General features: G+C 51.0%; 1 protein-coding gene across 2 annotated transcripts in view; it reads right to left on the reverse strand.

Annotated features, from left to right (window-relative positions):
* Positions 1–493: 493 nt before the first annotated feature.
* Positions 494–17,371, reverse strand: part of DLGAP3 (DLG associated protein 3) — a 54,594-nt gene continuing 37,716 nt past the window's right edge. For both annotated transcript variants that reach the window (XM_036990731.2, XM_036990732.2), the window contains 7 exons: positions 16,899–17,112; positions 16,304–16,617; positions 15,856–15,941; positions 3,506–3,990; positions 2,385–2,476; positions 2,044–2,187; positions 494–1,344 (listed from right to left, as the gene is read on the reverse strand). In XM_036990731.2, coding sequence (XP_036846626.2) covers positions 1,126–1,344; positions 2,044–2,187; positions 2,385–2,476; positions 3,506–3,990; positions 15,856–15,941; positions 16,304–16,617; positions 16,899–17,112 — 1,554 coding nt within the window. In that variant the 3' untranslated portion in view covers positions 494–1,125. The remainder of the gene's footprint in view (positions 1,345–2,043; positions 2,188–2,384; positions 2,477–3,505; positions 3,991–15,855; positions 15,942–16,303; positions 16,618–16,898; positions 17,113–17,371) is intronic.

The following is a 17,371-nucleotide window of genomic DNA, read 5'->3' on the forward strand; positions in this document are numbered from 1 at the left end:
CGCCCCTTCCAACAAAGTGCGCCCCAATAGGAGGCATCAGGAATTGTGACAGCACTAAACTGAAGTTTTTTCTGCTGCTGATCAGGAATGCCTACGACAGAGGGAACACTGGCCCTAAGGACAGGAAATCAATATTTGTCCATATCCAGTAACAGCACTGCCTGTTTATTGAACACATGCTGTGAGCCAGGCACTGCGCTCTGGGCTTCCCTCTCTGGGGGATCCCTGGGAGGACTGGGAGGCAGGAGAAATGGGCTGAACTAGGAGGAGTGGGAGGTTCAAGCCCTCCCATCTTCACCCAACCTGAGCCCCTCCTGGAGGGCTCAGGTGCTGCTGTGGCCACCAGGGGGCCAATTCCCCCTTTCCCCAGCTGGTCCAGGCAACTCCCACTCTCCCCCAAGCACGAGTGTGGGCTCTGGGCCTCTCCTCCTTGCACCCCATCCCCACGAACACCGCAGAGGTGGCTTCTTCTGTAGAGAGCAGCTGTCTTGAGAGCAGTTCTGCCGTTTTATTTTTCCTGGGATACTCAAGGGTATGTGGGAACAGCCACAGGTGTGGTGAGGGGAAGCCCCCATCTCCCCGCCCCAGCATCTGGGAAAGGGGAGAGGCCCAGGCGCCCTGGTCCTGGGTTGGTCCAGCCACTGTGGTCCCTGGGCCTGGTGGGCTGAGGGCTGAGGGTGGAGCCCCTGGGAAGGTGGGGCAGGCTCCTAGGCGGGTTCAGGATTCCTCATAAAAAGCCACGAAGCTTGATCCCCACGAAGCCCAGCCCCGCGGGGTGGGGGGGACGCAGAGCCCAGATGGGGGACCCGGCCCGGCCTGGCCCGTGGGGAGAAGTAATGGCAGAGATGGTGCCCCTGGGGAGGAAGTGGGGAAGAAGCGTCGGACCAGGAGAGAGGGGTTTCCAGGTGGGGGCGCAGGGCAGAGAGGCACGGCCCCAGCCCAGCCCGAGCGCCTTCGCGTGGGGTCAGGAAGGTAAAAAACCCACGAGATGTGACGGGCAGGTGGGGCCGGCGCGTGCGGTGCCGGCGCGGCGGGCGCACGGAGCGGCCCGCGATCACAGTGACCTCGACGCTGGGTGTACAGTACGGGTAGAAAACCGCGGGCCCAGGCCCGGGCCCGGGTCGGTCACAGCCTGGTCTGGGCCTCGGGGATGTAGATCTCAATGCTGTCGGCGCTCTCGGTGGCAGAGCTGTGGCGGAAGGAGGCGGCGCGCTTGGCCGCCAGGAGCCGCTTGCGCGCTTCCTGCCGCTGCCGGTCCACCGAGTCCAGGGAGCGCTCCTTCACCGGCACGCCCCGGCCCCGCGAGGGCTTCTTTGGTATCGGCGGAGGGACCTTCTTCTCCTCCTGCAGGGAGAGGGGCCCCAAGTCACACCCCCGTTCGCAAGTCACACCCTCACGGCCCACGGGGATTCAAAACACGTGAGCGCGACTAGAAGCCGCCACGCGCCCCGCCACCTGAAGCCCCAGGTGCACTAGTTCTGACAAGGTCAAAACCCACACTATTCATTGAAAAATGATCAATTCGAGCGCCCCCTGGTGGAGCCGTTCTCGGCAACTCACAGCACAGCGCGCGCGCGCTCCCGGGGAGTGGGTGATAGTGGGCATTTTCACTCCAGGTTGGGAGGACTGCCGCTCCCCGACTCAGGCAGGGCAATGGAGCTCCCATACCAGGCCCCTGGGCCTCATCACAGACAAGGTCTAGTGAGATGAGGGCTGAGGAGACCCTCAAGGTCCCCGCTGTGCCCAGGTCCAAGGTAAGGGCAGTCTGCTGTTCTTGAAGCTCCAGTTCTGATCCCTCAAACCACAGCTGGTCCAAGATGGCTGCAGCAGATACTGGCAGCTCAAGCTGTGATAAGCACAGGGGCCAAGCAGATGGTAGTGTCCGAGAGTACAGTCTCTCTGCAAGACGTGCACCGTCACCTGTCCAGTACTGCCTTTGCTGCCCAAGTCTACTCTGCTCCCCTCTCTCCTTACCCCCGACACCTATCTGGGGAAGGGCATTTCCAGGGTCTGGCCTCTTGGCTTGAAGGGCCCTCCCCTCACCTTAGGCTCCAGGAGTTTCCAGCTGTTGGCCTTAAGTTGCTGTAGCTCCAGGAACTTGAGGGTCACATCCTCGATAGAGAGCTGCAGGAGGTCCCAGAAACCCGCCAAGTCCTGGAAGGTGGGCACGGGAAACGCAGTGGGGTCCTGCAGTGGAAGGAGACATAGAATTGGGGAGATCTGCACCTCACTAACCCTCACTGTCAGGAAGTTGGACCGGGGAGAGCGGCATGGGGACTGGGAGACAGGGCATCTCTGTCTTAAGCACAAACACCTTGTCTCATCTCCAGGCATACACACACTCAGGGTCACCTAGCAGGTGGATTCTACACCTATGCGCTCACCATGCTTTGCTGACACAGCCGGAAGAACTGCTGAACCTTCTGGGACAGGAGAAGCTGTGTGCTGCCCACAGCGCTGCGGATCTTCTCCAGGACTGGATGGAGGAAGGAGAGTCAGGCAGGGGACTGACACTGCTCCCTCCCCAGGCTCCAGGAAGTCCACCCTGAATGACTCTGACCCTCCCATTATCTGATACTCCCTACCCATCTGTCTCCTCCAGCCCCCTCCCCATCCCATCCTTAAGTTCCTAACAAGCAACAACTATCCACCTTCACCAAGAAGGCTGTATCCTCAAACACTGATGTTTCTTCCTTCATACAACGTACATTTCTTGAGCCCAAATCCTCCTGTGTCCTTCTTCCCTCCCATGTCAGGGAGCAGATGGAAACAGTCCCAGCCCAGCCCTATAGCCTTACCCAGGCACTAGCAGCCAGTCCAAGCCATGAGGGTGAAGGGGTCTGTGTCCAGATCTGGCTGGTGCAGGAATCCTCAGTGACCACCCACTGGCAGAGCTTTGTCACCCATCAGTATACAACTCCTTGACTCCCTAAGAACTACTAAATCATTTCATGTGCGGGACTTGTCTTCCTAGTCACCACCCCATCAATTTGGGGATTCCGAGGTAAGACTGTGTCTCCCCTCAGACTGGGCTTGCAAGGGTCCATGCTCCACCTCAGGCAAGGGCCATGTTTTCTGGCTGAATCTCCTTCCCCTAAGCCTCAGACATGATCTGACATTATGCACTGCCTCCCCCTCTGCCTTGAAGTCCTGGTCCTACCACCTGGGTCAGACCTGGATTCCTGCACCAGCCCAGATGGGTACAGAGTCCCCCTTGCCCCCCCCCCACCAATGGACTTGGTGACTTGGACTGGCACCAGTGCCCAGAAGGCCCAGCCTGGTCACCTTCCCAGGCCTAGCCCTGGCCTCTGAAGCAGCTCCCTGCTTCCTGCCAAGAGCTCCCAGCAGGCCCTGCTGCCAGTGGGGACCCACCAAGGTCCAGGGCGAACGAACCAAACCATGAGGAAGGCACACTCGAGCCCAACCAAGGGGCCTAACTACTACACTGTGGCCCTGCCGGCACCCAGCCTGGATCCCTCCCTCCTAGTCCAGTCCCCTCACTCACTCTCCTCGGGCAGCTCATAGTCCTCCGCCTCGCGCTCCATCTGCTGGCACCAGTGCTCCAGCTTCTCCACCTCTGCCCTCAGCATCTTGATGAACCACTCACCGTCCCGTGGGCAAGGGGACGTGCGGCCTGAGTCAGGGAGGCTACGTGACCCACGCTCCATCCAGGAGTCACGGCGGCTGGACCCTGGGCCGGGGGTGGGGGCGGGGGCGGGGCCGGGCGACCCATCGGTGGCCGGCGGCTCATACGGCAGTGGGTAGCCCTCGCGGTAGGCCCACTGGCCCTGCGTGTGGACCGTGCGGAAGACTGAGTAGGTGGGGGCCCGGGGTCCGGGCTGGGGCTCAGAGGCATGCCTCTGGAAGGAGCGTCCAAACTGCAGGGCCTTGTCTTCTGTGGCCACTGTGGCCAGGCCAGCCAGGCCCTCCAGCTCCAGGTCCGCCTGCACACCGGCCGTCACACTGTTGGAGCGCTTGAACCTTGCCCGCCTGGTGACACAGGTGTCTGTCATCTCTACCCCTGCCCATTCTTATCCCAGCCCTCACCCCCACCACAGGCCACAAGGAAAAGGAATGAGAAAGGAAACCTACAGTGATGGACATTAACCCATGATTTTTAAATGTAGCAGTCCTTGCTACATGTGGCTATGTAATATACCTCTGTTGCACTGCCTCTAGACAGGGGTGATATTCCAAACTCCATGGGCAGAACGGATGCTGGCACACACCAATGAGAGCAGACATAGCCAAGTGGTGCTAGAGCATTACCCTGCAGAAACTGGACTGTGGGGAGGACCAGGGATCAAGGAGGGACCCAGGTAGTGGCTCTTTACCAGTGCATACAATTTCAGCATTTTAACAAACAGTATGTCTTTGCTAGTATACACCACCTGTACCGGCATGTCCTCAGCCCTACAGAGAGATGAGTAAACTAAGGCCCCAAGAGGCTCACAGTAACCCAGCTACAAAGTAGCAGGGCCAGAATTGGGACCCAGGGCTGCCAACTCCACAGGGCAAGCACTTCCCCTACACAGGCTGCCAGAACACCAGGAAGAATGGATTCAGAGTGGCCGGAGGTCTGCAACTGGGAGGTATTCTCCTCTGGGACCCCCACAGCTCAGCCCAGAGCTTGGCCAGACACAGTCAGCCGGTGCCAGTGGAGTTGAATTAAGTTGTTGGCAGAGATGACAGAGGGCCTGGAAATGTCTTTGACTTAATAATATGCAAATCCTCTGCAACACAGAAAGTCAGTGGGCCTTGTTCTTTTTCTCTCCCTGAGTTCATAGTGGGGGCTCTTTTCTCTGAAGAAGCCTGTGGCCCCCTGAGGTCAGACAATACTTTAAGTGGGCGTAAGGAGGTGCAGGGTGGCAGAGAGAGGCGAACAGAAGTTTGATGTCTGGAAATTCAAGGACCATAAAAGAAAGGCCCGTGTGCCCAAGCTACTTCCACCAATGTATGGTCAGAAGAGTGGGGGCTGGGGGACCAGCCCTAGGGCCCCTCCAGCTTCCCAGGAGACTCCTCCAACCCCCACAACTTCAGCCTTCCTCTTGCTGCCCAGGCCTTCTCTCCCGGCCTGCCTTGCCTGCCTGCTTCCCTCCAGCTGGCGGGCTGCCTGCTGGGAGCCTGTTGCCATAGAAACCAGGCCCAGAAGGATGCTGCAGGACCCGGGAAAGAGAGATGCACTTGTGTGCAGTCTCCAGCAAGCCCTATGTCCCAACCCCTGACCCAGAGAGCATGTACCTGCACTGCCTCCTACAAGGTCATCACCTTGGCGTCTCCCCTGTCCTGCCTTGGTCAAGACTTGCGTCACCCCCTGCCATGACATTGGATCCGTTTCTCTGACACCTCTGCCTCCTTTCAGCACAGCCCAGAAGAGCACTAGACTAGGAGTCAGATCTGAGTTCTAATGCTGTGTTTGTTGCTATGTGCCTTTGAGACGTCACTCACACTCCATCTAATCTAGGCCGTCTAATGTGTGTGTGTGTGTGTGTGACATGTGATTATATATAAATACACATATTATATAAAATGATAGGGATGGACTAGTAATTGCCAACGGACCTCCTCTCTCTAAAATTATACCGTGCATATTCTAAAATCAGTGGCCCACATTCTCTTACCAATCCACCCAGGACTGGAGCAGTCTAAAGCTGACCTCTGCCCAGTTTATGCCCCGGCTCAAAATCCTTCCATAGCTCCCCACTTTACCAAGAGAAAGTGCAAGCTTCCTCTGCTGGCATTCACCCAGTGCAAGCATAAACTCTGCATGCAGTCCTCGCCCCCAGCCTCACCTCCCCTGCACTCTCCTGGTTCCCCCAGTAGATTACACGGACCCTGACTCTAAGCCTTTGCACATGCTATTCTCCTGCCTGGAATGGTCTTCCTCTTCTTTGCTCCTCTCTTCTTTGCTCCCTGCCCACTCCCTGTTCAAGTCCCCTCTTCTTCTGTGAGCCTCCTGTCCCCAAGACAATCTTCAATACCAAACCTCCCTCAACAGTCTTCTGCACCGTTTGGTTAGATTGTTCTCTTTCTGGTGAAAGTCTGTGTCTGAACAGTGAGGATGCACTCTGGCCTCCTTTGAATGCTTTTTGCCTCTGAGCTCCAGCTAGCCATTGGTTCCTTTAGAGCTCGAGCAAGTGCAACGCAGACACGCAAGGCAGGGCTTGCGCTGACAAATAGATTATTGGAGATCTGCCTTCCCTTTTTGCTTTCTTGTTATCCCCCTAAAACATGGATCTGTCCTTCAGCACCACTGGGCTTGCTACCTTTCCCATCATCTGAGGTCCTAAGAGGATCGTGCTCTATCTTGATGAAAACAGGCCACACAGTCTGGAAGAGAAGTGTGAAGTGTCCCAAGCTTCACAGTTCTCAAATCAGTACCTCAGTGAGCTCTCTCACCGTGTCCACTTCAAGGAAGGCCAAAGAAATTGAGGAGCTTATGGGACCATGGGAAACACAATCTTCACCAACACTCCCAGCCAGGGACTAGTGATTCGCACAGCACAAGCAGAACTTGGTCACCTTTGTGCAAGTGGCATTTAAACCCAGCAGGTGGGAAAAGATCACCCAAGAAAAGAGCAATGGAATAAAGAAGCAAAGCCCTGGGGAATGCAAACAGTTCAGGGGTGGACATTAAAGTGTTTAAGCCGGAGAGGAAGAGAAAGAAAACCAGGAGAAAGTGAGCTAAAGGCAGGCAGGGGACAGAAGGGTCTCAAAAGGAATGAGCAGCCAACATGGAAAATGCAGCCAGTTGAGAATGAAAGGCATCCACTGGTTTAGCAATATGGACACCACTAGTCATCAGGGCAAGAGTTGGTTTGGTAGCATATGGGGGCAGACACGGACAGCGGTGGGCTGTCAGGGGGTGGAGACAATTAGGTTAAGGCTACAATTTCAGAGAGCTTGTTGAGGAGGGAGAGAGAGAGAAGACAGTGTGCCTCTAACAGAAGGATATTTTGGTTATTTGCCAATTATATCTCAATAAACCTGGGGGCGGGGGGTAAAAAGGGAGGCCTAGTTTGTCTTGGATGGTTCTCAGATGCCACACACTCAGGGGAGAGAACCTACAGGGTAGGCAGAATAATGGCCACTCAAAGAGGTCCGTGTCCTAATTCCTAGGATCTGTAAATATGTTACCTTCCATGGCAAAGGGGACTTTGCAGATACTGTGTGAAGGACCTTGAGATGAGATAAAACTGTACTATCCAGGTGTGTTCATTTTAGTCACAAGGGTCCTTCTAAGTGAAAGAGGCAGACTGGAGAGTCAGAATCAGAAAAGGAGAGGAGATAACAGGATCAAGGTCAGAGTGATGCCACGGGAGGACTTCACCTGGCTTTAAAGACAGAAGGGGGCTACAAGCCAAGCATGCGGACAGCCTCTAAAAGCTGGAAAAGGTGATAAAACAGATTCTTCCCAGAGCCTCAAGAGGAGATCAGTCCTGCCAGCACCTTGATTTTAGCCCAGTGAAACCCAAATGAGACCTCTGACCTCTAGAAATGTAAGATAATAAAAATGCATTATTTGATGCCACTAAATTTGTGGTGATTTATTATAGCAGCAATAGGAAACAAACACAACCTATAAAGAGAAATCAGATGGGAGACAGAGGAGAGGCAGCAGTCCAAGGGCCAGACATAACGGGGATAAATAATAACTAGCATCCTCTGAGCCCCCAGGACGAGTGAGGCTAAGCACTTTACACATGCCCAGTCCCCACAAAGCATCCCAATGATAAGGGTGTCAGTATCACCCCTAATTACAGAGGAGAAAAACAGGCTCAGAGAGGTGATGTGGCTTCCTAAGATCAAATGGTTATCCATTTAGTACAGTCTGGCTGTGGAGGCCAGCTCTTCAGTCATTATACTCCACTGCCTCCCTAGGACTGCGGGGAGGGGCAGCTTCAATCAGGAAGGATGCCTCGAGCTCTGCGGCAGACTGGCAGACGGATGGTGGGAGCCAGGGAAGAGGGGCAAGCAAGCTGGGGGTTGGTCCAGAAGTGGAGAGAGGTCCCGCCAGACGACCTCAGCCAGACGACTTCAGTCGTTACAATTAAGTGAGAAAGGAGGCTCTCTGCTGGAGATTTGGGGGTGGGGTGGCGGGAGGAATGAGAAAGAGGAGCTTTAGGGGAGGCAGGGTGGTTAAGCAAATGGACTCTGAAGCCAGACAGCCTGGGTCCAAAAATCCAGCTCTATGACTGGTGCCTCGGTTTCCCTATCTATCACTGAGAATGATAATAGTACCAGCTTATAGGATTGTTATGAGATAATATATATAACTAGCTTAGAACAGCACCTGGCCTGCCCATTGTAAATGTTAGCTATTATATGGAGAGGCAGGAAGTTTGTAGCTCTCACTGAAAAGAAAAGGAGCTGGACAAATAAAATAATGGGAATGCAGCACTGAGAACCTCGCTAGGGCATTGTAGTTATTAATTATTATGATTGCTGTTGATCGTTTCCATCTGTCCTCCCAAAGCACTCTGAATAAAACCTCTTTTATACTCCATATCACATGGTATTGCAGTTAGTTATTTGCATATCTGTTTCCCTTACTGAACAGAGCAGTTCCTTGATAAATGTTGGTTGAGTGATTGGCTGACTGGTTGGAAGGGGATGGTAGAGACCACTAATGATCCCCCAATATCTATTCTCCCTTTGTTACTTAGTAACAGAATCCCACTGTTTTAAGTTGGACACACAGCCACTTGAAATAAAGATTCTTGTACCAATCCCCTTTGCAGCTATGTGTAGCCATATTGCTAAGTCCTAGCTCACAGGATATAAGCAGTAATGGTATGTGCAACTTCCAAGAAATATTCTTAAAAGGAAAACATGCCCTTCTTTGCTCCTTTCTCCTTCTTGCTGACCAGAATGCAGACATGATGGCTGGAGCTCAAGCAGCCATCTTGGAACAGAAGACGGAAGCCAACTGCTAAGGCTGGAGGCACAATAAGATGGAAGGAGCCTGGGTCCTGACACTGTGGAGCACCTACCAGCTCTCAAACGACTCTCTAGACTTTTTCTAAGCAAGAGAGAAATAAACTTCTATCGTATTTAAGTCACTGTCATGTGGGGGTTTTCTGTAACTCAGCCAAACCTGATCCTAACTATAACAGATGCATTTTCAGGGCAGTGAAGTCCAGGGCTTATGTCCCTATTTCATGTTTGATTTGGTGGTATTTGCTGTGGTCTTCACCAATAGGTGTAAATACAGGATAGAAACTGTCTTCAGCTATGTATTATCACTACTTCATAGCAAAGCCTTTCACAGTATTTTCTCCCCAAGCCTTTCAACAAGGTCAAGGACGCCTCCCCCCTCACATTCTTCAGGGTGACAATGATCACATTCCTGATGACTCTGCAAGTGGTTATCGTGGTTACTTCAGGGAGACGCTTCCAGTGTGATTCTCTAGGGGAATAACACAAAGAGCTCTGGGAAGAAACCGGCTTTATCCCAAGAGACACAGTGTCCAAGGAACGCTCAACATCTAGGAGTTGTCAGGCAGTTTTGCCGGGAGTATCTGCCATCAGGCTAGCGGGGGTGGGAGGGTGGGAGGGCAGGGCGGAGGAAAGGCAGCGGCATTTCAGCAAGATACAGACTTCGTACTAGCTCCCTCTCGGAGAAAGCATCAGAGCTTAGACACATATCAGTCAGGGGCCCTGAGTCCACCATCCCAGCCTGGGGGCTGTGTGACAGCAATGCCGAGGTGGGAGACAGAGAGTCAGGCTGGTGAGTCGGAAACCACCCTAGAGTTGAAGGCTGAGGAACAGAGGCAGTGTCCATGCCCAGGGCTTGTGGTCAGTCAGCAATTCATTGCTTCTGCAGGACTGTTCTTGGAATGTAACTTTCCGGGGCTCCAGGGGCTCTGTCCTCTCAGCAGATACCCTTCCCCATGTCCCAGAGCCAAATGCACATGATGCTAGGGCAAGGGTGCTGGGGAGAGGGCAGCCTTCCCACACAGAGTCACCCAGGCAGCCCCGGCTGGGCACAACTGGGTGTAAGGAGCTTTGTCAGATAAAATACAGGACTCATGGTTAAATTTGCATTTCAGATAAATAACAGATAAATTTTTAGTATAAGTATGTCTCAGGCAATATTTGGGACCTATTCATACTAAAATATTTTCATATCTAATCAAATTTAACTGGGCATTCTGGTGGGTGCTTTTTATTTGTTTTTGCTTTTTCTAAATATGGAATTTAAGATAAGGCTTAGTAGGGGGATCTAGCGGTGAAGATGCAAAGGGAACCACACAGAGAGAGTTAGAGGCAAAAATCACATGATCTCTATGTTCTCAAAGAGCCCCAGGAGCAGTCTTCTAATATGCAACAAGGATATTTGATGTGTCCTTTTATCCTGGCCCCAAGTGTGCTGGTCTGGGAAGACAGGTCCTAGAGAATGACCTGAGAGAGGGCTGGTAACTATTTCTTAAGCATGCTCCCTCCCACCACAAGGCCTTAGCATATGCTGTTCCTTCTTCCTGGAACATTCTTATCTCCCATTTTCACCTGATTAATTTTTGTTCACTGAATTAAATTTTGTTAACTGTTCATTGAGATCTCTGCTCAAATATCACTTCCTCAGGGATGCCATGCCTGACCCCTCTAACTGGATTAAAGCCTCTCTTGTGGCACCTGTCACAGCTGTATTTCTACAACATTTATGAGATTCTTAGATTAACAAGGCAGTAAGTTTCACAGGGCAGGGTTGTGTCTGGTTCTTCTCACCTTTGTATCCTCAGTGCCCAGGAGTATTTGACAAATAATAGGGATCCAATAAAGTATCTGTGGACAAATGAATCTTGAGTGGGAGTGCAGGGAAGACAGAACTGAGGGAGCACCAGCCCCCATCCCTATATATTTCTCAGGCTAAGTCACCACTGATGATGGGCAATTGGAAGGACCCACAAACAGCTCCTAGATATAAGGGACAATAAATCTGAACTCCTCTCCCAATAGGTTGGCAGGGAACACCCTGAAAGGCAGAAGAGAAACCTTTCCTCCTTGGTGATTTTTAAAACCAAAGAAAGAAAGAGAAACAGATACTGGGATCAGCGAGACAGGAATAAGGAGGATAAGAGAGGCCGAGAAAATGGGGTGGCAGCGGGTATGGGACTAGTCCTGGATGTTTGCCTAGAAAGGCTGCTGGTAGTCATGGCTCTCTTTTAGGTACCATTTGGGGCATGGTGTGTGGTAAGTCAGACTTAAAGTGCCAGGGACATAAGGGACAGAAAGGACAGTGCAGGTGTATAACTAAGGATGCCTTCAGCCGACAAGTAAGGGAGCCTGGCCAGAGAGATGTGCCAGATTCTTCTCTCCCCACCTGTCACCCCCTCTGGGTTCCCATTGTGATCACCTGTCCCAAGCAACTCAGTTCTTTAGATGTTTATCTAATACCATCTCCCCTCCCCAATCCACTCAAGTAAGAGCTCACTGAGTACCTACCCAAGAGCAAGGGGGACCTCATTCTCTGCCTGTCCCTGCCCTTCTGTGACTTCACCCCACAGTATTTCCCCAATGAGTCCACTGCTGCTATCACCTTACCACAGACAACTGATCAGCACAGTGGACTCAAGAAGCTCCCTCTCACATCCCCAACACACATAAATGCTGGAAAAAATTAAGTCCAAAAGGTGTTTTGCCACAATGCCCAGCTTGAAAGTCGGGAAGGATAAATCTTCAGGTACCAGAAACAAAGAAGAAATTCAAAACCTGGGTAGTGAGAGGCAATCTAAGCCAAGTGAGCCACAGGAATATCAGGCCAGATGTACACTATAGGCTAGATGGTAATGCCCAGCGAGGAAGAGAGGGGAGACCCCAAACCTGGGGACCTGGAAGGAGACCCCATGCATAAAGCCAGCAGCCAAGAAAGGTCTTTTCATTCACAAGTGTGGCCAGGAAACTCCTATCATGATTCAGGAATGTGGCCTGGAAGCAGGAAGCTGAGAAATCAGAACATTAAGGCTGCTTTGTGTGTGGGTGTGGGGTTGGAATGAGTACTACCAGTGAAATACAGAAACTTCAAGCTGGGATATTAACTCTAAAACTAGTTCCAAGCTTAAGCAGTACTTCAGCATAAAGGAAATTGAACCCATGAGGAAGGAGTGGGAGGTAACAAGCACTAGAACACATAAATTGTTAAAACATGTTTGTAAATCTAAACTATTAAACCATAAAAGATATAACAACAACTGATTTTAAGTTTTTTTTTAAAGAAGGTATAACCAAAATATTAGACAAGATGGAAGATAGGTGGAGGGAGTTGAGAAGGAAATTAAAGTGTTTCAAGATTCTTGTTTGGTGCCTAAGAAGGATAAAAAGGCAGAGTAATTTTGTACTTCCTTAAAAAAATATGAAATTAAGTATATTTGTTTAAATTTTTGAGGAAAATCACTATTAAAATGTAAACTTCCAAACCAACGGAGGAAAAAGAAAAATAAAGTAATTTGATCTGTTCAATAGAAGATGCAAAAGCAAGAGCGGAGGAAAGCAAAGAAAAACCGAGTCAAATAGAAAATTTTTAAAGAGACTATAGAAATAAATCCAAATAAATAAACAATCAAGATATATAAATGAGTTAAATATGTCTACCAAACTCTAGCTCCATACTGCTTATGAACAGCACATCTAAAACAAAAGGATACAGGAAGGTTGAAAATCAAAGGATAGAGCAAGATACACTGGAAAGTTTACCAAAATAAAGCAGCCATAGCAATAAAATAGGACAAAACAGACTTCAAGGTAAAAACCATTAGTAAGGGTGAAAAGTAACCTGTCTAATGATCAAAGGGCCAACCCACCAAGGAGATAGAATCATGAGCCTGAATACTTCTAAATAGCATACTTTCAAACTGAAGAAAAAATTAATTAAAAATACCAGGGAAAATGACAGATTCTAATCACGGTGAGCCATTTTCAACACATTTCTTTCAAAACTGATAGATCGAGCATCAAAAAAATCAAAGATAAACATTTGAAAAATAGTTTTCAGCTATGTGCTCAGCCCACTGCCTATTGCTTCCCAACTAGAAGACTATACGCCACAGCCTCCCTTGCAGCTAGATACCACCACGTGATGAGGTTTTAAGTCAACGTGATGTAGAGCAAGTATTGTGTGTAACTTTCAGGGAGTCTTTTTAAAAAGGAAGGGCTGCATCCCTCCCCCTCTCTTCCTCCTTGATACTGCTCAGAACGCAGACAGGATGCTGGAACTCCTTGGATGTGAGGTGACGCTCAAACGGTAGAAAAGCAGCAAGACAGAAAAAGCCCGGGGTCCTGCCACTGCACTTCTTCATTCAGGCTTCTTCTTTTTAACACAAGAGAAATACGCTTAAGACACTACTGAGGCCATTGCACAGCCAAATTTAATCTAAACTGATGATAGTATCAAGCAGGGTTTACAGAATGGGACAAGCAGGAAGGACAGAACGGGTCAACATGGAAAATCTAATATGATCCACCATGTTACAGATAAAAGGAGAAAATCTATGACCACCTAAGTAGATACTGAGAAAAAATGTTAAATAAAATTCCACTCTTGTTTTCTATCCAAAAAAAGAAAAACTCTTAGCCAAGGATTTCCTTAGCCTCAAAAATAGTATCCATCCAAATCTGCAGGAAACATCATCATACTTGTAAGTGGGACTTAAGAAGATACTCACCAACGTCAGGAATAGGACAAGAGAACTACACTCAACAGTGAACTGAAAGTCCTATTCAATGCAGAACAGCAAGAAAAAAAATTAAAAGAACACAGATTCAAAAGAAATATTCTCATTTGCAGAAATATAACTGACTATATAGAAAACCCATCATGATTATCAGATAAACTATCAGTCCTGTTAAGAATGAGCAGCAAAGTTGCTAAATACATAACCAATATACAAAATTTAATAGTGTTCTCATACACTAGTAGTGCTCAGTTATAAAATAAAATTTTAAAAATCCCTAACACAAGGTCCTCCATAATGCAAAAGACTATCACCTTCCTTCTGGATCATGAAAAAGTCCTGCTTACTACCATCCCCATACTTGCTATTCCCCCAAATTCATTCTCCACTCAGCAGCAGCTAGTGATACTCTGTAAACATAAATTAGATCCTGTCACACTCTTTTAACCTTTTAATGGCACTCATTAGTTAAAATCTAATGCCCGTTCATTATTATGCCCATTCTCTGCGTGACCTGGTCCCTGCCTTTCCACCAATCTACTTTCTCACCGCCACCCATCCCACTCCACATAAGCCATATGAACCCTCTTTCAGTTCCTCATGCACGTCAAACTCTTTCCTGCCCCAGCGCCTTCACAGATGTGACTTCCTCTTCCTGGAATGCTTCCCCCCAGTCATCACCTGAGTGTTCCTAGTCAATCCTCAAGTCTCAGCTTTAATGTCACCTGCTTAACCTAAATAAGGTCCCATCTCTCTTAGCTCCTGCTTTTCTTTCACAATTCATATATATTGATATATAATAATATCCCATTACATATTATAATGTGTAATCATATTTTTGTTCATGGATTACTTATTCATTGCCTTGACTCCTTTCTAGACCATAAATCCTATTGAGGACAAGGGTCATGTCTTTGATGTTTCTCTGAGCATTTAACAGGAGCTGTCATATAACAGATGTTTAACGAATATTTTCTGAATCAATCAATCAATCAATCAATGACAGAGTCTTCTGATTTAGCTGGAGTATCTTCTGATTCTGCCCAGGATTCAGGCTGGTTAGGAGGAATGGAGGAACCCCCCAGGAGTCTATCTGGATGAGAGACCAGGAAACTTCATGAGGGAGCAAGTAGGAGTATGTGGGCTTGGTTTATGGGCCATGGGGGGGCAGTAGAGCTGGGGTCAGTGTTCTGAACACAAGACTACATCCATCCATGACTGCTATCCCACCTCTCAAGAATATAAGTCATGGACTTGCAGAATTGGCTTTGCCATAAAGTGCTACTTTTTTGTGATCTTTGTGGAATGTTAAGAGTTTGGAGAACAGTATCTTTCAAGATTGATGGGGCCACAACAAGTAATTTTTTGCCACCCTTGATGGAGGCACTTATGGTGAATCCCCCAGGAACCCCAAGAAGACTTGATCGGGTGCACACACCCAAGATACCCCCACAAGTTGCCAGAAATAGTTGGGGGATCTTTAGGAAATGTCTAACAGCCCAACAGTGACAACTGGGAACAGACCTACAAGGGACAACTACTGAAACCCTAGTTTTATTTCTCCAGTGGGTGTGGCCCTAGCAACACTCTTGCCATGAAACTCTTATGGCCTGCCCCAGGCAGGTCCCCAGACACCATACTTAAGGTCACCACCTGGCAGTACTGCAGATGGACCAGGTACACCAGACTCAGCATATAATAGGTACCCCCGCCTGGTTAAATGCGCATGTGAGCCAAGTGCGGAGGAGTGCGGTATCTGCCAGAAAACCCAGAGCCAGTCTTCATGTTTATTTGCTTCTTTTTGAGCTCGCATGCTTGTGTACCACAGGAAATGACCAGGGATTGAAAAAATCCTGTTATCCCCTGAAAAGGACCGTTGCTGGAGGCCAGCCCAGCACCTTCCTGTTATTGCTGCCTACTGCCCCTAACCCCAGCCACTGTGCCTGTCCACCTCAGAGCACCTGGGTCAGGCATGCGTATAAGGAGAACACACTTTAGATCTGATGTTTGCCCTAGTGATTTCTCTGTGGAACATCTCTGTGGCTGTTCTGATGCCACCCCTTAGAAGGGTCCAGTCTCCCGTCCAGGAGGACAGGTGCACAGGGAGACTGGGCCAGCGTGGTCATTACAAAGCCCTCTCTCGCCCTCCCCCAAGGAGGCCTGACATGGCCCCAGCAGGACCTACCTTTTGTCCTCTTCCACCTGTACACCAATGGAGTGGAATTCTCTTCGACTCCTGTTTTCGGTGTCTGAGTCTGAGATCGTCTCCACCTGGTGACAGGGTTGAAGAAGTCAGCGAGAGACCCAGGCTAGACCAGGGCGAAGGGCCAGCCATGGCTGGGCCCCAAGCTAGCGGGCAGATCCTGCCGAGACCATCTGCCTGAACAAGATGAGAGACTCAGGAGGTCAGGTGCATAAAGATGGCAACCTCTGGCCGCCACTGCCACTTGCCAGCACGAGGGACAAGGGGTGGGCTGGCTGTAGCAGCCCTGCTGATGACTGGCCACAGGGGCTACGTGCAGCCCAGAATAAGCCAAGGAAAAAGTGTGTTTCCTGAAGACCCCACTGACCCCCTCAATCCATCGCCAACCAGCCAGGGCCTGAGCTGCGGTCGGAGCGTCCTGCTTCCATACCTGCACCCCAATGGACGGCCGCCACTTCCGCTGCCGCGCCAGGCTCCGCAGCTCCTCCCTGCCGGGAATGGTCTTGATGATGAGTGTGGGGGGCTTAGGGCTGGCCCGGGGCGGCACAGGCGCCAACTCCAGGGTGCGCGCGCCCATGGCAGGGCCGTCCAGCCCGTCCGCGGAGCTGCAGCGCCGAGCAGGGCCCTCGGCTGCGGTGAAGCTCTCGTGGGCGGAGTCGGTGCTGCTCTGGGCGGTGATGGAGATGCGGGGCGGGGCCTGGCTCCCCGGCGGGATGGGGGACGGGGCCTTTCTGAAGTTGAAGGCTGGAGCCAGGAACGCAGAGACCCAGCGGATGAGAAGCGCGCCCAGCCCGATCTGCCGCCCGCCGCCCCACACCCCCACGTGGTGCCAGAGGACCGAGCGCTCACGCGGACTCCACGTGATGCTACGGACAGAGTCAGGGGTTGTTCTCCCCACCACCCCGCCCAGAGAGGCGAGCAATCTGCCCAAGGTCACACAGCACGGCTCTGGGGGGCGGCCAGAACCTGAACCCTGGGTGCTCTCCAACCTAGGGCCGGGCCAGGGGCAGAGAGGGCGTACTCACAGGAGCCGGGCCTCCCTGAGACAGAGGCAGGGGCAGCAAGGAGGGGCAGGCAGTCGTCGTCTTGAGAGCAGCCGGCCTGGATGGCCCGGAGGTAGCTGTGGCTCCGCATGCGGAAACAGCCAGGCAGGTCCAGGGCGTCCACCGCCTGGGACTCGAGCTCCCCGAACACGGACCCGCACACGGCCTCCAGCTGCTGGTTCAGCTCGTCGCTGAGCTGGGGGTTAGAGGGCCAGGAGTATAGTTACTGGGGTACAGGGATGGGGTGAGGGGGGTCTCCGGGGCGCTGTGCCTTAGTTTATCTAGATCTGCAGAGGCCGTCTCTCTGTGTCTCTTCTGCATTAGGACTAGATGAAAACCTCACTCTGCCCTGTGCTGCTCCCCACACCTGCTTTGGGCAACCCCCTTGAGGTCCAGTCTTTCCTCTAAAAACCCCTCCCTCCACCCCACCTATGCCACTCCAAGATGTCTGGCTG

This window comes from Manis javanica, chromosome 4, assembly GCF_040802235.1.
Source record: "Manis javanica isolate MJ-LG chromosome 4, MJ_LKY, whole genome shotgun sequence".
Classification (NCBI taxonomy): domain Eukaryota; kingdom Metazoa; phylum Chordata; class Mammalia; order Pholidota; family Manidae; genus Manis; species Manis javanica.